The sequence below is a fragment of the Scatophagus argus genome, chromosome 20 (genome assembly GCF_020382885.2).
Source record: "Scatophagus argus isolate fScaArg1 chromosome 20, fScaArg1.pri, whole genome shotgun sequence".
In the NCBI taxonomy this organism is placed as follows: Eukaryota; Metazoa; Chordata; class Actinopteri; family Scatophagidae; genus Scatophagus; species Scatophagus argus.
The window spans coordinates 14890129-14911274 of NC_058512.1; the positions used below are offsets into that span (position 1 = coordinate 14890129).

Here is a 21146-nt window from a genome sequence, read left to right on the forward strand (position 1 = left end):
CTATTTAAAATCAGGCTTCCTTGATAGAAAATGATGGGTGATGTATGTGCATCTTTACGTGGAGCCGCAGATTAAATTATATTTTAAGCTGCATACAGCCTGCATACAACCTCCAGGGCACGGCAGCCCGTACGTTGCCTGAGAAGGGAAACTCAGGGCAAAAAACGGCAGAAAAGCACTTGCTGCATCACTCTCAGCTGGTGATTAAAGACGATTGATGAGTGTATCTACTTTTTTCTAAAGGTTCCAGGTGGATACACTGCATTGCATTGCATCTGGATTATCTTCACAGGCCATTCTTTTTGGAATAGAACCCCTATGACCAAAAGAGGAGAGTTTAATATATGGATGCTTATACTACATGTGTACATGTGATTTAACTTTTTATAGTGACAGACTTCTGTGAAAACAGAGTGCTAACATCTTGCAGGCAGCAGATGTTGTTCAAGAGTGGATTTTAATTTTCTTTGCCATTTGTAGCTGTTTAACAAATGTAAGCATTCCCCTCTGAATGAGATATTACTGGGCTAGTATAATGGACATTTTGTGCGCTGTAGAGCCAAGCCATTTGGATGAGGTTTACTTGGAAAGGTTGAGTTCTGGTCACTGCCAGGCATAAATCTCTCTTCACTAGAAAGCAATCAACACCCTGGCTGTGGGATCATTAACCATACCCAAAGTTTACGGGATCCATCATCGCCTTTACCTGGCATTTGTATGTGTGTGTGTGCATGTACCTTTGCCAAGGCGTGTGTGTGTGTAGATTGTCGGAAACAACTCAGCCAGCCTTTTTCTTGTGGTCCTGTGAGCTCGTTGTTGCTCCTCTCTCACCTGCTGAGCACTCCCTTCCTGTTGTTCTGAGGCTGGCGAGTGATTCACTGCCCTAGACACAACATGAGGAGATTTTATATGCGTGTGTGTGTGTCTGTGTGTGAATGAGTATTTGGCTGCCACACAGTTCCCAGACAGGCATCAGTCTCTTCCACTGACTACAATTCCCTGACTGGCTGTCTGAGTATCTGATCATCCGTCTGACTCACCTCAGTCTGTCGGTTACAAATCTCTTTCCTTTCCTTTCCTTTCCTTTCCTTTCCTTTCCTTTCCTTTCCTTTCCTTTCCTTTCCTTTCCTTTCCTTTCCTCTCCTTTCCTCTTCTATCCTATCCTCTAGGGGGATAGAGTGTTGAGAGCAACTTTTTAGCTCACAATTTCTTCCACTTTGGCTTATAAATCTGAAATTATGAGGTATTTTGACCTGTTCTGTATAATAATTTATATATATATAAAATTCTGTATAATGAGATTTACTTTGGTCATGGAGAGGAATGTCAGATTACTGTACACTTGTTTCAGTAGCTTGATACCAGCAGGCATCGGAAGCAAGCAGTAATTACTCTTCTTGCTAATTATTTCTCCACTTCCAAAAGCACCTGTAAGAGTGGCCTTATGTTTCTTCAGGGACTGATAGAATGACTCTGAAACTCTGAACTCTTCTTTTGATGATTTAGTAAATTTGATTAAATCAACAGCTTATTTCCCAAGATAATGAAAGTATATCTCTACCATGGGAAATAAGATGAGCTGGAACCAAGCTGATGTGTATCTGCAACTTTATTTACAAGCCACGCATTATTATCTGTGTTCGTGTTTGGACTTGAGGAATTGTTTTGTTTGATCAGCTTTCTGCGTGTGTTTGTTTGTCATGTGATTGAATTAGTGGTGGCAGAGGTAGACATAGCTGAAATAGTTTTCCTGTACTGTCCTTATCTGTCTGGCTTCTAAAAACATTTTCATACTATCCCTTACGACTCAACCTGCTCTTTTCTCTGTGTTTGCTTTGTGTGCCCTTCTTGTTTTATCATTGTTAAAATAACTTTAAACGAAATGTCGCTCATTTTATGTATTCTTATACTTTTGTACTTTTGAATCATAAATTGTGATTTTAGTTACCCTCACACAAACTCAACATGCATTGTTATCGTTTTTATTGTTTTCAAAAATGCATCCTGTCTATGAATCGATAACAGGTAGTTGCTGTCTCTCCCCCCGATAGGTTGTTTTTCTCTCTTTGTTTACCCCTCCTCATTCTCTCTCTTCCCTGACACCAAAGAGCTTCAGTTTTTGGCAAAACAACCCACCTTTTCCTCCCCCTTCTCCTTCTCCGATCACCCATATCCTCGCACTTTTCCTGCATCCCAGTTCTTCAATGTGCTGTTCTTTTGTTTTTTTTGTTTTTTTTTTATGAGGAAGCTCTAATTTGTACCTGCTCAGATATGAGCATGTAGGATGTGTGTGCAGATAAGGGCCACCCTTCCAAAGGATCAATGCATTATTCTCTGTGTGATGTAGCGTAGTGATATGGTAGAAGGGCTTGTCAGGGAAGTGACGGGTCTTTGTTACCTGACTCTTTCCTCGTTGCTGCTCTTCTGCCTCCTGTTTCCTTCCCCCTCTGCACTATCTCCTCTTCCCCGCCCTCCTGACAACAAGTCTGCCTCTTTCAGGAGTTGTTTGCTCTTGAGTGAGAAGTCAAAATCAGAGCTGTCGCTTCAGTGGAGCACACAAGCCACCTGGTAAAGTGTCTTCTGCTGCACTACAGCTGAGACAACCAGCAAGAATTCTTTCTTCTCTTCAGTATTTTTTTTCCCCTTTAACTCTTTCATACCTTCCACTCCTTTTTCTCATTCACTTTCAATCTATCCCTGACCATCTCTTTATTAATTTCTAAAGAGCTACATTTGGTGCAGATACTTGCAAAGAGGGTTGGATCTGATGAATACTGGACTTGAAGGATGATTTTAGCAGCCAGTCGAAGCACTAAGTGAGCCATGAGTAGCACAGTTGGTGCAATGGTAGCTTTAAATGGCAGATGTTGAAACAAGGAGTAAATTCTCAGTTGCTTGCTCAGATATGTGCACAAAGACTTGTTTACTGAATGTGTCCACATACATGTTGTTTATATTTATACACATGTTATATTTTCTATAGAAAATATAAAAGCCCTTCTTTCGTATCATTGTCTGGTTTGTCTGTTCTGGGTTACTGTAGAAACATGCCAATGCCTCATGAACTCTGTGCATATAAAAGGCTCATTCCAAGGTAACCAAAACACAACAATTCTCAGTTTCAGGTTATTATCCACTGATGAAAACATAAATATGAATGTTAGATTGCTTTTCGGAAATTAATCAATCCTACAGACTGAACCTTGAAGAGTCTTAGTCGACAGGTGCGCAAACAAAGAACCGATAATTTAATTGCCAAAAGGGAACAAACAGCTGCACTCTGTCTTCACTTGCAGTCAACTTTAATTGCAGCATTTTTTGCCGTAAAACCATATGTGGGAGTAATTTCTTTTTGTTGCTTGAAGCAGCAGTCGCAGGATTCTGAAGTAATGAAATAGATTAAAACAGTATTGCAGTAATGATCCAATCTGCAATCCAGAAGAAGAAAGGTTTAAATTGTTGAAGTTACTGAATTAAATTTAATGAATCATTGGAGTTCCTGGAGAACAAGGTGACATCTGATATGAAAAGTTCAAAATTCACAAGCTGAAGCCAGGCATTCTCACTTCCTTGCTTAATTGTTAAAACTGTTGTCAAATGATTTTTTTTTTGGTCGGTTTTTTTGTCAGTTGACAACTTAATCATGTGATTGTTTAAAGTTAAAAATATGTTTTCATGTTTTGTGTATCCATGCAAATATGAGAATTCTATCAGCATTGTAGCCACCTTTTTGCAGTTTGTGCGTCTGAGAGTGTGTACATGATGCACTCAGAACACAGTGAAAAATGGAGGAATATTGCAGACCACAGTGAGGTAATTCCAGATGGATTGTGCTAAGGCCAACCTCAGCCTAAGGAGGTGACTGTAGCCTGTTTATTCCCAGGTGCACTCACACTCTCCACTCCACAAGAAATGGTGTATTTTTCATCAAGCTCTTAGCAATTCTTCTTGCCCATACCCTGGCTCTCTTATCACCGAACATACATTAGAATGTCTGACACATCTTCCCAGTCCTGATCCATATCTGTGGAGTCTCTCTCTCTCTCTCTCTCTCTCTCTTCTCCAAACCACTCCAGCAAATGTTACCATTTCATATCTGTGCTTGGAAAATAAGCTTTTTTTCCCCCCACACTGCACGTGAGGATCAGCACACACGATAACCTTAGCTGCTGAACTGCAAATGTCACCTCGGCTATAGCCAACCAATCACATTTCTTTTCTCTGGCCGGTGTACCTCTGTTATGGGGTTCACACCCATGACACTGGGACTGAGACAGATGTGCACACATGAATGAGAATGAGTCAGCAAGGCTCTCAGGTGTGGCCAAGAGAGGCAGACTGAAATGCCACAGAATACCAGGAAACCATATCAGATGAAACTGTAATTTTTATCAGAAAGAAATTACTGGGATGGTAACAGTGAGTTGATTTTTGTAGTGCTCTTTCTAACTGTGAAAACTAATGCGTACAGGTTGATACAGATGGTGTTCTAATGTGGAAATAGGAAACACTGTGGCTCTTCAAGCTGCAGCAAGTTTTAAAAAAGAGCATTGTGCTCTTGTCTCGGGGCGGGGGCTGTGCTCTGCAACATATTACTGTACCTAAAAACTCACTGCTGCTGTCATGGCTGCCTTAAAGGCCTGCTAACATTAACCAAACGTGAATTGTGACTTGCAACGGTGATGATTGCTTTACTAGTTTTTTTTCATCAGCCATTACAAGGCTGATGGATGTTGTCAAAGCTTTCAGTAGAATAGGCAATCAAGCATTTTGTTCCACGCAGGCTCTCTCGCTCAAATCTCTTTGAGTGTACATTCTGCTTTCACGGCCATCGGTTCCTATCGCTCACACTCAGAGAAATGAAAGTGCATATCTGAGCAGCATCTGGATTTACATGCTAGGTAATGTGTTCTTCACACACACACAAAGATGGGAGATGGGGAAGCAGTTAGGCTTATCATTAATATTTCAATACTCCTGGGCTGTTATTGGCCTGTTCCCCAGCCCTCAAGGTTTATCTGTGTAATGGCATATTTTAAGTTCTGGGACCATCAATATTCGTGACCAGAGAGTATTTATTATGCAGTTTATTATGAGTATTCTTGGCTGCTGCAGGGTCCCTATGAAGCCCTCTCATATTAGCTATCAGTCCCAGTTATGCTTTGTTTACATAACTGGGTAGTTGCTGTTATTGAAAAATAACATACCAATTTGCAGTAAGCTAATAATGTCCAGTATATTAGCCTGCCCATTTTATCTGCAAAGCTCTAGTTAATAGATTCTCTCCATCAGGTCTGGTTTGCAAACACTGCAGATTAGATATATTTGTTTTAATCTTTGTAATGTGCAAATATAACATTTTTTTTCTCAGAATAGTAAATAGAGACTTCAAAGTTGAGATTAATAGAGGAAATGCTGCACACTTTGTGGATTTCATGAGTTGTTAAAACAGATATGTATCTCTACATACTTGAAATCTCTAAATAGTGATGGTCTTTGTTCCCCTTCTTGAATATCTGACTGTGAGTATAAACCCAGTTTTACTTATTTAAGTAAAATTTCCATGGGACACAGGGTTTTTGTTCTTGTTTGTCAGATTTTTGGCCTGTGACCTTTCACTGTGAGGCCAGTGTCTCGGTCCAACAGGCCACCTTTAACCTGTAGAAGCATCTTGCCGGTGGGCTTGTCTGTGCTCTGATGTCAGGAGACAGGCTCCTCTGTGGCTCTCCTTATCTGGATCAGAGAAGCAGCCCATCAGCCTCAGGAGCAGCAATCAGTAGACTCACCTTCTGGTGCTGAATAATCACACATTCGCCAGGAGAGGATGAAATGGAGAGCCTGCCAATCATCAACCAGGAAATTAAATATTTGCAAAATTGCTGCTGGATTGACGGTGGATATTAAACAGATCAGTGGAATGTGTTTTCTGAGGTCAAATATTCTTCTTGGTTAATAATGCTGTAACAACATGGGTATGGATGCAATATGCTGTAAACTGTCGCTGGTATCATCTCTGCAAGATTCAGCTTGAGCATGCATTTATGTCTTTTTTGTATTGTCTTTCTTACAGTTCCTGTGTCTGAAGAACATCCGGACATTTCTCAAGGTTTGCCACGACAAGTTCGGCCTGCGCAACAGTGAACTGTTTGACCCTTTTGACCTCTTTGATGTCAGGGACTTCGGCAAGGTGAGTTAAACATTAAACAATGGCTGCTTTACTTCATGGCCTCCAAAACGCTCTGCATTTGAACTGTCACGACTAAAATGTGCTGCCCATAGGCTATATTCTAACTACAGCAGACACTTAAATACGTGATGCTGCTTGTGTCACTGATAATATCATTTATAGCAAGAGTTGTGTCCTTCTGTGGTCAGGTGAAAACCTGCAGTGTGCTGTGTGGTAGTTTTATGATTAGTTTGTTTCAAATCGGCTGATGCACTGTGGTTTTATGACTTGCCAGTGAAATACATGGTAACATAGTCTTTAGTCTTTACTGCACCGTGTCTGTGGTGGAAGAGTCCAGGCATGTGTCAGTGTGAACTTGTGTGAGAGACTATGTTTTGCGTGTGCAAGTTATTTGCGTTTGAAGGTAGTTCAAAGTCAAATCTGTCAGTTATATTAAGCTCAATGTAGAGCAGGGAGCTTAGGGTGAGCATTTGGTGCAACACTTGAGGGTCAGCAATCTCATCTTATGTCACTGAGTGACTGAAGATGAACTCGACTCTGTTGCCTTACCAGGCTGCTGTTGGAATGCAGTGTGAATGTGTGTGTTGGCTCAGATGTAAAGGTGGCTGACTCACTCGCGCATTATATTCGCTTTATGGGCAACTTCTATAAGGGTATTCAAGTGGATTTCTGTGTTCATTAAATGAGAAGTCATAAGGCCACTATACGTGCAAGGTCCTCCCCCCCCCCCCCCCTTGTGCTCAGGGGGGTTAGGGACATGGAATCTGACTGAGTGTTTTTGGAGCACAGGTATCAGAATCAGAAATACTTTATTGATCCCTGGGGGAAACTGGGTAACATTCAGAGGGAGATAGCTAAATTGAAAGGTGGTTTAGCATTTGACCCAGATGCCTTTCTCTGGAAATGGTCTGGACATGTTTTTGCTCTGCCCAACACAGACCCAGAAAACTCAGGAAAGACCCATCCCTCCTGTCTTGGGAATATCTCAAGGGGGTTTGCCTTGTAGTCCAAGATCAATGTACCCTGTTGGCCTCAGCATTTGAAAGTGAATTGTTTCTCTCTACTTTTTAATCCTTTTGACTGTGGTGTGTGTTTGTGTGGGGTTGCAGACAGAGGAGGGTGGAGCTGAGAGGGGTAGTAGCTTCTGTCTAGGTTCGTAGGCTGTTAAAACAAGCAGCACTGATAGTATGAAGTCATTAACTTGATGATGGCAGCTGATGCCATTGTGTCAGGGCTGCTGCAGTGGTATTATTAATACTGTAGCTTTTTAGTTGATTGAAGGAACATGTAGAATTTGTACTCTGCAGAGCTGAGATCTGAATAAACAATATTACACCTCACCTCACATCTCATCGTAATCGATTACAGAGAGGATTTATAGTATTTGCGGAAAGTCATCTGCACATTAGCCCAACATATCTAATTCAATATCTACTCTCCCTGCTTTGGGATGAGAAGAAGGGCAGAAGAAAGACAGAGAGGGACGAGATGAGAGGAAAGAAAAAGGAGACAAGGACTCATTTGGCAGTTTGCAGATAAACCACAAGACGATGTCTGTGAGTCAATGAGCTCACAGCGAACGGTATTAAAATCCAACAGCAGTCACAATCAATCACACAGGCCCTCCATATGTCAATTTGGAAATTGCTTTTGTATGGTCTCAGCAGTGGCGGGCTTGTCTCATCATTGATTTTCCATTAAGGCCAAACATCACATTATAATATATTGAATTGACTATATCCCTACTAATGTGGCATACATTTAAATGGTTAGAATGCCTCATAAATGGACGGCAGAAGGGGGCTGTTTTATCCCCTTCTTTTTTTCGTCACTGGATGTGTACTTTCTTCTTTTGCTACCTTGACACAAAAGTTTCTTTCTGTACATCCGAAAGCAAAGAAGTGCGTACGCTTGGTGAAAGACATTTGACAGTTATGTTTTGTCGATCCCCTTTGCTGCTTATGCACATTATGACAAAATGATCCACCCTTTCAGACCAAGAGCCAAAACCTTTCAAATACATTCATTTTGTTTCTATGAACTGCTAAAGCAAATTTATTGATAGATCTTTTCACTTCAATATCTACATGTTAATATTCTCAGTTCTGGTTGGATGTTCTGTTGAATGATGCTAGAATATTTCCATTAAGCTTCCTGAGTCTATGTAAATTGTGGAGACTGGTGCAGTCATACAGTAGATGACAGTCACACTGGATACCACTCGCCCAACCTATCGCTTCCAAAGATACACCAGCTGACAGTTTTTGCTTGAGTGCGTCTCAAGTTTCTCTTCTCCTGCACTGTGATTGGAATACCAAATTTCCTGCCACAGCAATTTTTTTTTTAAACGATGTGAAATTGAAATAGCACAGCAATCATACACAATGTGTGTGTGTTTTATCCAATTTCTCGCTCTTTTCAGGTGTATGAACATCACAATATACTGTATGGTCTCTCAGCCATGGCTGTTCCTTCAGCTTTACCTCTTGTGAAACAGATGAAGACAAAGACAGTTAAAAAAAAGTAGAAGGAGGAGATTTTTTTTTTAGTCAAAGAAAAACAAGTGGGATGTTTTCAGAGATAGACCCTAAACCGTATATTTCTAATCTCCTCTGGAAGGCTAGAATTAAAACAGAGGACATTGGGGAGAGGAGGGAAGAGAGAAGGTTTTTCTAGCTGCTGCCTCCATAAACATTAATCAGCCCCTGTTCACCTTTCATACCTCCACAGTGGCTGCCAGGAGGCCCAGAGTTCATCTCCCCTGGCCTCTGATCGCCATCTCTCCCTCTAATGATGCCTTTTCCCGGATCACATGCAAATGGAGACTTGGGGCCAACGGTGCCCAATGCTGGAAAAAAAGTAATTGCCCCTTAAAAAACCTTCCCTTGCCCTTTCCAGTGGGACTAGTATTTGAACAGATGGAGCACACACCCTGCTGGATGTCCTTCACTGATTTTCATTGCTTAATTCATTTCAACCGGGAAAACCCTCTGCTACACACAACATGAGCTAGGGCTCCCTTGTTGCATTCTCTTTGCGTAGGGAGACAAAGTAGCTGCATTGGTTCGTGCACATATCACCACGCTTCTCTTCTTTGGACCCTAACCCATCCCCCATCATTAGAAATTCATTATGACATCATTAAACCAATGAAATACAGCTTATTACAGTAGACCCCAGAGAACGCTTTTATTTAAACACCTCTCTCTATCCAAACCCAACCGCCTCGTTTCCCTTCTCTAAACCTATTTTAATTAGCCACCGAAGGAACATTGCTGTCATTTAAATGAACATGGCAATCAGTTTATTTGGCTGTTGCCATGATTAGCATAATTAGCTTGCACCTGTTAACCATCGATCAACAGTTTGGTAATTTTCCGTCTGTGACTGGAGAGCAGTGAAGAAAGGCAGCTTTCTGACAGATTTGCCATCTTCATTAAAGGGAACAGCATCATTTATTTGAAATGCAGTGTTGCTTGCATCAATTTCGATCTCATTTAAATAGCCTTGGAGGCATGACTGACTGACTTGTCAGAGCCATCCAAGGTCTCTTCATCACCTTGATAGTATAGTGTCAAGATATTCTGACTCACTCGATGCAGACTTTTGGTATACTGTCAGCCTGCGTTGCTATGGGAAACAACAACAGCGACCTCTGAGCTAGCAGGAAGCCCACTTTAAAAGGCAAGTTACCTAACTCTAACCTAGTCACTAAAAAACTAGCAGCTGTTACCTTTTCTTTTGCAGGGATTAAACCATTTTAAAGCCAGGGCTCCCCTCCCCTGCATGTTGGGCTTGGTGACACTCAAGATGATTATGATTTAAAGAAATACAGAATAGCTAGAGCATTTTTTTCCCCCTCATGTCTGAAGGATAATGAGAATAGTCAGACCCTTTATCCAGCTCTGTGGAGATACTTCTGGCTATGCAAGACTATGGTGTCAAGGTAGTTGGATTTTATTTTTGTGCTGCGTAAAATTTGAAATGAGCTTCAGTGTGAGCTCGTTCTCTTCATATGTGGTTCACATGACAATGGGCAGATTTTCCTGCAACCTCACAGTCATAATTGGTATTTGTGAACTTTTCGACTCTGCAGCTGAGTCATCCACCTTACAACAGAGAAATCACACTGACCATTTTTGCTTTTGCTACCTTAAGTGAGTAAATGCTTTTTTTTTTTCTTTGGATGAAATAAAGACATTTGATTGAAGGATATTTTAGAAATGTGTTGTAGCGTGTTGTGTTGTCATAGCCCAGGCATGTCAAACTGGTCCACAGGAGGGCCGGTGTGGCTGCAGGTTTTCTTTCCAACCACCAACTTTCACTAAGTAGCAGCACACCAGACTTGACTCATTTAATCAACTGATCTCCGTCTTCAGACAGTTGATTGGTCAAATTGTGTGCTCTTGGTTGGTTGGCACAAAAACTTGCAGCCACACCGGCCCTCCTGTGGACCAGTTTGACATGCCTGTCATAGCCTATAATCAGTTTACAATGACATTCAATAAACAAAACACACAATAACAGTTGTAATGTGCAAGAAACGCACCGATCCAATGATTTAATTTGTACCAACTGCTCTCATTTCTCTTCCTCTCACTTCCCCCATCCATCTCTTCCTTTCCCTCACTGCCCTCCTCTCCCCACCCATTCATCTCACACCCACTCTCAGTGGCGAGTATGTTGTGATAAGACTAAGCCAGCGGCAGGCGAACCACCATTGTGTCAGGACGGCGTGATTGCCATTGGTCGGCGGTGTTTGATTACCCTCTCTGCTGCTCTGAATCCTGCGCACACTGAACTCTGCTCCTTTCATTTCCTTCCTGTGTGCTGTGGCTAAAAATAGCTAGTTGCTTAGCATCCACACCCAGTAGTAACATCTGGAACGTGCCTCAGCCACTGTTGGCCCGCTTGCCTGAATACTATTTACTGAAGTAGCTTTTAACCTCAGTCACAAGCCCTCAGCCCAGCCCTGTTGCTCATTTGTTCTTACTACAAGAACAGTTTCAAACATGCAAAGTTCATTGAACCTTTGAAATCTTTGTTTTCTTCACTTGTTTTTTTGGGGTATTTATAGGGTTATGGATCATCAGCTGTGTGTTTTAGTCCAGCTTGCCTTTCAGGGTAAGTTAGGTTCCTGAAAAATACCATCTATTTCACATTTGAATACTCAAATGAAAGTGGCTAGAACACGTGACACAGGAACAATTCACTGGAACAAGTCCTGTTAGACATGTATTGATGAGGGTCTCTTTATTATTGATATTATAGTATTTGGACTAAAATTTCCATCTTGCTTTGTAATTTCACCTTGGAGTCATTGAGTTGGCTGTGAGATACACCTGAGGCCTATTTTGTTGTGCAAAGTTGCTGTAACATTTTCAGTGTAGAACATCATACTGTAACCATTCAGGCAACAGTCAACTGGATTATTTTTTTTTTCCATATAGCAGAAAAAAGCCTTGTTTAGATTACTGGGAGGCAAGATCTGATGTTGTAATGAACTGATAGACGTTCATTCTCAGTGGACTTTGAGGAAGGTGTGTTCCTGTTTGAAAAGACAAATTATGTAAGGGGACTGAACAATGTCCGTGCACTGGTCGGGGGGTTAAGTGCATTTTATGTTTTCTGTTGTTATTGATTCACACTGTGATTTTTGGAATGGAAAAGAATAGCTGCAGAATAGGTAGTGATTCATGCCTGATGGGCTCAGCCTGGAGAAGCTACAGTAAATGATAGAGGGAGATGTAAGGGTCAAGTAGCCAGGGTCACTGACTCAGCTGGCACCTCCTCATTGACAGTTCTTTACTTTCAAGGCCCAAGTAGATTTTTTAAGTTATGGTTACCTTGCCCTTCTGGAGAGGATGAATGGTTTGAAGTCATTTATTTCAAAATGATTGCAGAGCTTTTATTTTAGTTTAATTTGAAGAACATGAAGTTCAGTGTGGATCTCCGTGTTCTTCATTATGACTAGAGGTGGAAAATAAGTGATTACATTAACTGAAAAACTGTATTTTTGTACAGTGGTCGACAAAGAAGGAACGCCTTCGCTATAAGAAACTGTCGCATTTTATCTGACATAACATAACAACTTTCACTGAAAATGAGTACCGCACACACTTACAGCACGTTATTTTCCTAACCTCACTCTATTTAATTGGGGAATATTGCACTTTCCATACACAACATCTTTTTATACATATTGTATGAGCATTGTTGAGGGGAGTCTGAGAACAAGGATTTCATTGCTGACTGCTTCAGTGTCATTGTTGTGCACATGACAAATACAGAACATCTCGGAACATTTGACACCTCCTCAATTGTGTATAATTATTTCATAAACTGTAAAGCATCGCAGATTAATTTGGCAAGCAGTATACTGTATGAAGTTGTTAAAAATTGTTCCATCCTAGTCAGCTGCAACTTTAAAATGCTGCTTACATGTAATGCATCAATAATGTAATGCAGGAACTTTATTAGGAGTCTTATTACATTGTGGTAGTGTTATTTTTGCTTACATAAATGATCTGAATACCTCCACTACCGTATATCCCCCAACACCAATTCCCTTGATCCAAGATTACACCCACTTCTCCCCTCAGAGAGAATTTATCTCTATTACTTTCTCTGAAAACATATTCTCCTGCCTCAACAGACGGTTTTGTGGCTGCTTCTTCCTTCCCTGTGCCCTCTTGCTTCATGCCCTGTCCATCAGGACCCCCCCAACTGCAAGTTTTTATATAAAGCTTCCAAGACATGATCAATAATTCATTCCAAATGCCACGGTGCTGATGATAATTCTCCTGACATGAATTATAAATGGGAACTTCCTCTCCTTTCCTGTGTTTAGACCCCCTTCCATCTCTCCCTTGCATGCTTCACTCCCACGACCTCATTACTCCTGCAGCCCACTGCCGTGATACCCACACAAACAGGTGGTTGCTGAGCGATCGGCTGTTGTCCGGCATAGTATGCGTTGGTGCTCGGCTCGGGGATAGTTACTGTTTGAGGGCATTCAGCGAGACTACCAGGTGTTTGAGTTCACACTTACAGTAACAGTACTGACAAGATGTGATAGATTGATGATGGTGTCTACTCTCATTCATCCAAAACAGTCCACAGCATAGTACACAGTGTGCGTGACAAATAAAGAAAAAGCTTGAGGGCAGATGACCCAAAATGTGTCATTTGAATGAAATGTTAGTGCCATCTGGATTCCCTCCAGCTGTTCCTTACCCACCTGCTCCTTAGTTAGGCTTTGATATTGCACACGAATATCCCGTCGTGTGGAAGCACGTTACAGTCAAAAAGAGGAAAACAAACTGTGTTCTGTAACTTTGACTTTGCATCACATAATTACAGGAGAACCATCTCATATTTACTATATCATTGTAACATTACCATAAGATCTGTGCCTCCTCATTACAAAATCAGTACAATGTTCTCAAATGGCAATGATAGTTAACCTTTTTTATACTTGCAAGGTAAAGTTGTTGAGGATATGGTATAGTTTTATTAGATGCTAAATCATGATTACTCAATACTGAAATCAGATTTTGTGCGAAATTCTTGGTGATATGGTTCTGTTCTTTACTGTACTAAAACTGTACCTTCCAACACCAGCAGAGACGTTTTACTCCCAATAACCACTCTGGCTTCATGTCTTTTTTTCCCTCTCCACTTTATTTTGGTTCTGTTTTCCCTTGATAGCATTGCACAACCATGTCATTTATATCACCAGAATTGAGAGAAGAGAAGTGAATAGCTGTATAAAAATCATTCATTGAACTTGCATGCTGCACTCTCAGTCCTACTGTGGAAATAATTGGCCTCTTTTGTTTAGAGTGTCAGTGAATATTACTATGTGCTACAAGACTGATAGTCAGAGACAATGTGATTTGGCCCAAGCTTAGTGCTCAGCTTGGCTCTTTGAAGTTGCTCGGCTCACTGTTATGCTGTGCCGAGTATCCAAAAGGCTGCCAAGGTGCAATCACAACCGTCTCTTGCCTTGTGGGACAGTGGTCACTGGAGGGCGTGTCCCTGTTGTTAGGGTGGTGTCTTTGGAACGCTGCAGGACTAAACGTATGTGTGGGGGTACAGAGAAAGAGCCCCCACAGAGTTGGAGTCTCTGAATTCCTTGCAGCCGGTGTGAGCTCTCATTATTTCTCCTCCTCTGATTCCTCCCTCCAAGGCCCCACAGGCACGACTATGATAGACAGGTACATTCTCTGAGGGATCACTGGCATGAAAAAGGAAGAAAATCACCAAAGAGGGAGTCCATCCTCAATCATCTTTTCATTGCACACGGATTTCCCTCATATGGAGCTGAAAGGCAAATCTACTTGGCTCATAAATCACACACTCAGTGTGCATAAATTTGATTGTGCATTTCGGTGTACACTTTGGGTTATGCAGTGACACCCTCTTTGCCCCCAAATCGGAGATAATATCCCTGTAAACAGTGGCAGAAGATTTTCTTTTAGGAGACAGTTGGGACACAGAGCACATGATGTCAAGGTAGCTTTGCGAGATCATGAGAATAAGCTGCTTTTCAAAAAACATGATTAAATCATGAGAGTTACCAAATGCCAGACTGTGTCACATTTAAAAAAAAAAAAAAAAGAATTCTCTGTGTTCACTGACAATGATGCTTTGCTGGCAAAATATTTTGGAACAAACCAAAACAGACAGATTGCAGACACTGCTCTCCGAATTAAATCAGGCTTTTGTCTTCATATTTTAGATTTGTATTATTGTGTTTATCATTAATGTCATTAGTGGTGCGCAGTCAACATTGGTATTAAGTGGGAAGAGCAGATAGATTTGTAGCATTAGACAGCATGGACGTGAAGTAATGCTGTGCCAGGTAGTCGGGCTAATCGACCATGTGTTCACTGAATGTCGTTAAGGTTTGGCTTGGATCTGAAGAGAAACCTCCCAGAATGACACACAGAGGTGTTTCCTGATATGACAGTACTATCAGCAGCACATCATCATGTATCGGTGCGTTCTCAAAACCATTTCAAATCTCTGTTGGAAAAATTAATCAGTTTAATGACATCACTGTGGTTACGATTTGGTTCTGTTCAGGCACAAACATTCTCTGCCTGCGTTATTGAATACTACACAGCTCAGTTTCCATTTTCATCACCAGATGTTTACTTTGTTGAAGTGTCCTTGAGCAATAAATTGAAACTCTACCAGCTGCGGGGAAGCTGTGCTGAGACGGACCCTGACCTCTGATCTCTGGGGACAAAAGTGTAAATGTACCCCTCAGAGATCCCTAGAGAATCAAAACAGAAAGAAAATGAGACTGAGAACCTAAGTCCTCTGCGAGATTTAAACTGCAGATGAGTACAAAGACCCTGACCAACCTTTTTCCATATCCGCCCAGCAGATTCAGTCGGGGACATAAACGCAGGATTATCACATGCTCTGACCAAAAATTACTGTGTCAGATAAGCATGACTGTAGAAGTGGAAATAACCACTTTCCTCTATTGGAACATTGACTGTCTATGGCAGCCATTAAATTTGTCATTGCTTTTTATATGGTCCAGTTCATCAACAGGAGCACATTGGAGTGCTAGATGACACACTCAAGCACAGGCAGACACGGACACACACATACAGTGAAGCACAGGGCCATAAAGTCTCTGTAGGAGCCAGGGCTCTCTGATTTCTCCTATCAAAGGGCTATGAAATGGAAATGAGACTAAATGAATGACATGGTAACTCATTATCCACAGCATGTATTATAGAAAGTTGTAGCCACACATTCAAATTTGATCGCAATAAACTGATATTGGCAAGATGCTCTGGCCCACTTACCCTTTTACAGGTTTCATTAATCCATCCTCTTCCTCCTGCTGCACCACGTTTCTCTGCCAGATTCTGCGTCATATGGTTCCCCACTGCTTCATTTTCTCACCCTTTCCTGCCATCGTGCTCTCATTATTTATCTCTTCCTCCACCACATTTCATGTTCTCACTTCTCTTTTAAACCTCTGGTCCTTTTCTGTTGCTATTGTTGTGTTTTTACTCGTGGCTGTGGCTTGTGTTCAGCATGACACATGGTAATTTGATACGGCCGATAAAAATTTAGCAGCCAGGCTCCTTATTGTGCGGTGTTGGGGAGCTTGCCAGGTGTTATAAATGTCCCCTACAGCGGCCACTAAACCAATGCCCTCCTCTGTGCTGCTATTCATTTATTTCCCTGCAGGTGCCTCATAGCAGGTAGTAATGATGCACAGACTTGTGTGGCCAATAGGGAAGGCTGCCTGATCTGTAGGTAAAGGGAAAACTTTGCCCACATAAATTGAGTTTATTGTCTCAAAATTCAATAAGTAGAACAAAAAGATATACGAGAAAGAAAATGGAAGATGGACGAATTTAGATGAGTAGTCCAAAAATAAACAAAAATATGCATAGAATAGTTTTTGATTAATAAGTATCTTTATTTTAGATTTTTTTAAAAAATCAGTTTTCAACATAGATAGATAGATAGATATAGATTTTTATTAAGAGAAGAGCTTGTCCAGGGCAGCACATTGGTGCAGTGGTTAGCGCTTTCGCCTCACAGCAAGAAGTCTGGGCCCTTCTGTACAGAGTTTGCATGTTCTTTTTGTGTCTGTGTGGGTTTTCGGTGGCTTCCTCCCACAATCGCAAAAACATGCACATTAGGTTAACTGGTTACTCTACATTGCCCCTAGGTGTGAGTGTGTGAGCGTGTGTGGTTGTCTGTCTTTGTGTGTCAGCCCTGTGATTAACTGACGACCAGTCCAGGGTGAACCCCGCCTCTCGCCCGTAGTCAGCTGGGATAGGCTCCAGCTCCCCTGCAACCCTCATGGATAAGTTGTATAGAAAATGGATGGATGAATGGAACTTGTCCAGTACTGGACTTCTTTAGGTCACCTCTTATTGAGAAGTTTAATAGTAATCAGTGGTAAAACATCATGAAATATGAGAGTAATGGAAGGCCTCTATATAAAAGCAAGTGTTACAGGAAATGTCACTGAAAAAAAAAAAGACTAATTAAATGAAAGCTGCTTTGCTGGAGTTTTCAGCTAAACAAACAGGTTGTCTACTTAATTGCCGCATTGCCTGTTTTGTTGCCGCGTTACCACCACCAACTATCGATCAGTGCAATAGTGTGAAACCAAAGGCAGGATGTGACTTCACCCCTGCCTGCTTGCGTGTGTGTGTGTGTGTGAGATACAAACACAATGCTCCTCCCTAGTGCTAATAGTGGTCAAAAACCACAGGGTGTCTTTAAAGTTAAATATACATAGGAACGGTGCCAGTAATCCATTTATTGCTTCAGTTTACTGCTCTCTCGATCATCTGTACTTTTTGCAAATGTGCCCTGCACACACACTGACGAAATATATTTGTGACAGCCTGACATTGGCCTCTTATTTTACCAAGCCCGTGCTCTACTAATTAATATTCTGCTACATCCGAAAAGCTGTTCAGTAACTTGCTGCATGAGTTCACAACAGTTTACAGTAAACGTGGTCAGAATATGCTTTCAGTACCAGAAAGTACCGGATAACAAAATGGTGAGAATACAGAACCAGAGTTATGACAATTGTAAAATAAACAAATAAATGAACAAACAAAGAATGAAAGGGCAGATTATCTGTGCTGCAAACATTCCCTTACGATTCCCAAACACTCCGCCCCTTTCTGACCGTTGACCGCTATCTCAGGGCTTGTTTCAAGATTGGGTGTGTGTATGCAAATAAAGAACCATTTTCTCTTACATCTGACTGGAGACAGTCTCCTGAATACAACACTTGTGCTGTGCTACCTGCATGTCTCTGTGAATATGTGTGTGTGTGTGTGTGTGTGTGTATGTGCATGCACATGCATGTCTTGCCCCCATGCTGTGCCCAGTCTGCCTCAACTGCAATTACCAGTAGAGAGACTGCCCGCAGCTACCTGCTCATCATCCTGGAGCCGGAGCCCAGTGCTGGACAAAGCACATACAGCTCACTCCTGCCAGAGACTGCATTATGGAGATAGGGTGAAAGATTGACAAAGAGGTGGAGGGAGGAGGAGGAGGAGGAGGAGGAGGAGGGTGGGCAGGCTCGGTGAGAGCAGCGAGGCTTTGGGGAAAGGAAATTAGTTTGCTTCTGGATGATCCCCCGAAGGCTCAAGGAGAAGAGGAGAGAAAGAGAGAGGGATTAGAAGAGGGAACGATAGAGGAAGAAGGACGGGGAGACAGAAACAGACTAATCTTGCTAAGTCAGAGTCGTCCAGAGGGGTACTGAAACGATTAGAAAACTAATCAGGAACAATTCTGATAATCAATTCAGTACTTCAGACATTTATTAAGCAAATAAGCCAAACATGTTTCATCTTCTTGGAAGAGAAGATTTCCTGCTCTTTTTTAATCACTGCAAATTGAATATAGTTCACATTTGAAGATGTCACATCATGAAGATGTCTCGACATTTTCCTCAATAATTTGGGTAAGATCATAGGTGGATTAATTGTAAAATCAAATGAGAATGACTGATGAATAATTATAATGATTTTCTACAGTCAATTCTGATGAATTCTACTCTTTGAAGTTGTCTGTATCTCTTTCTTTCTATCTTGATTGTTCGAGATAGAAAGAAAGAGATGCAGACAGCGATAGACAAGTTAATTGCAGAAGATTTAAATAAGAGCACGAGAAAGACGGATGAAAAGATGCTTGAGGACATAATGGAGACGAAGAAGAGACGGAGAGAATGAAGAGTGACATTGCTGTCACTCCTGTCTTAGTGGGAGCCTTTTCACGCAGCCGGCCACCTTAGTGCCCTTTGTGATGAAGGAGAGTGGTTTCACTGCAGACAATGGCTGAGAGGATAGCAAGCTTATGGCCAGACTGGGCCTGTGTCAGCCTAAATGGCAACAATCAATAATCCCCTCAGTCAGTTTCATCCTGAGAGGGCTGGAGCCTGAGCTGCAGTGATGCGCATGATGCTGTGATGTATGTGTCTGTATGTGGCAGTGGTCTGCTGTTTGTTCAGATTTCCTTTGTGCACACCATAAATATATCCTCAAGTTTCAGGGCAGTGCTTCCCAGCATGAGGGTCAGGGTCCCCCCTCTCAGGTCACAAGAAGGTTCGGAAAGAAAAAAAGAGATTTTCTGCTACATAAAATGTGGTTTATTTAACAGTTTCTTAGAGCCTACAGTTGCATCGTTAAATTATTTGTATTGTCCAGCCAACAGTTTCAATCCCAACTATATTCAACTATGAAACACAATAGCAGCTAAATCTCAAATTTGATAAGTTGTAAGAAATAAATATTTGTAATGTAATTAATAGGTTTACTTTCAAACTTACCAACTTATTGTCTCAGAGTTTGAGCCCTGGAAAACATTGCTTTGCTTTAAAGGATCACTGGGCCAAAAGACTCCTCCAAAGATAGCTGCCAGTGCAGTTTTAGCTCTGCAGTCTGACCTTCACTGGTGTAGAAATATTTCTTGCCCGGGTTGTTTATGCAATCCAATTTCCTCTCTGAAAGAGAAGCATTTGTTGTTAAGTTCAGCTCAGTGGGATTTGCACTATGCAGCAAAAGGTGCCAAGCTGTGCACAACATTAAAGGCCAAAGTAAAATCGCCGTCTGCCCACACCTGCAACTCGGCTCCAGCGTGGACTGGAGTGTTTTTAGACGTCCATCACACTCATAGACTCAAACACACACACACACACACACACAGTGGAGACTTTGTTAGACTGCTGGCACAGTCATCCTTCCCGGTACGGCATGTTTCCACCCTGACTAGAACAGTGTAGCCGTTGTGTGTGTGGTTGCAGCATTGTGTGGACACATGCATGCAGCCAGTAGTCACACTGGATTGTATTCATTACACATGGATGGTTGTAGACCATCACTGTGCATAGTTCATTTCAATAGAGAAGTTATGTTCTCTGCCATTGGACTAAAGTCACAGTTTCATTCAAATAAATGACAAATTAAATTATTGGTTGCTTTACTGATTCACATGGATCAGGATATTATTTGAATCAACACGAATAGTTAATTGAAGCTGTAAAAAGAGAAAAGAATCAGTTGTTGTGACCGGTGAATATTTTTGTTGTTTCTAATGCTTGGCAAGCCACATTTCCTTCAGGAAAATAACGAAGTTAAACAAGGCTAATCCATAATGCCTTTGAAGTCGTGCAAGAAAGGAGAAGAAATCGGGAACACCACCCAAACCCTGAACATTTAGTGTGATGTGGAAACAAAGGAAACTTTGCTCCACTGAATCTTGCAGCAGTAGTGAGCACATTATAAAGCAACTGAAAGAACTATGGAGCTTCCCTAAAGCCAAGTTTCTGCCACGCACACACACACACACACACACACTTTTTATTTTTATTTTTTTCCAGAAAGAGAACAGGCGGCTGTGCTACACTCTTATGCTGGCAGTCTAATATATCACCTCCTCCTTCTGGCTTTTCCAATATCATTTGGCTCTCTTGTTTTCAAAAAGGGTTCCGGAGCTCATTCTGTACTGCACTCGGCATCTGCAATGCCTGGATATTTCTTTTTTTTTTTTTTTTTTTTTTCAGTCTGTTGTGTGTTGAGCCTCACTCCCAGAAATGGAAAATCATTCTAGTGCAGAAAGTCTTGTGGACCATAGAGAGTTGTTTCCTCTTTCTCCCAGTGTGAAAGCTCCGGCATTGATCTTGCTCCCCGGGTGTCCGCACTGCACAAGTTGTATCCAGAGCTGAGGCAGGGGGTGATGCTATGGCTCATGAACACACGGCTGACACAGACACATACGCACACATATGGACAGCACAGTGACGCACACACACACACAGAGAAACATATTGCATACACATATTTGGTTGGTCTCATTTAATTGCATTCATATGTTCCCAGAGAAACACACACAGGCATGAACTCACACATTCACATTCTTACATGACTTTATTTGATTGAATTCAAGTGAC

General features: G+C 41.6%; 1 protein-coding gene across 9 annotated transcripts in view; it reads left to right on the forward strand.

Moving 5' to 3' along the window:
- Positions 1-21146, forward strand: part of vav2 (vav 2 guanine nucleotide exchange factor) — a 181531-nt gene that overhangs the window by 50884 nt on the left and 109501 nt on the right. For all 9 annotated transcript variants that reach the window (XM_046374968.1, XM_046374970.1, XM_046374973.1 and 6 more), the window contains exon 2: positions 6071-6187. In XM_046374968.1, coding sequence (XP_046230924.1) covers positions 6071-6187 — 117 coding nt within the window. The remainder of the gene's footprint in view (positions 1-6070; positions 6188-21146) is intronic.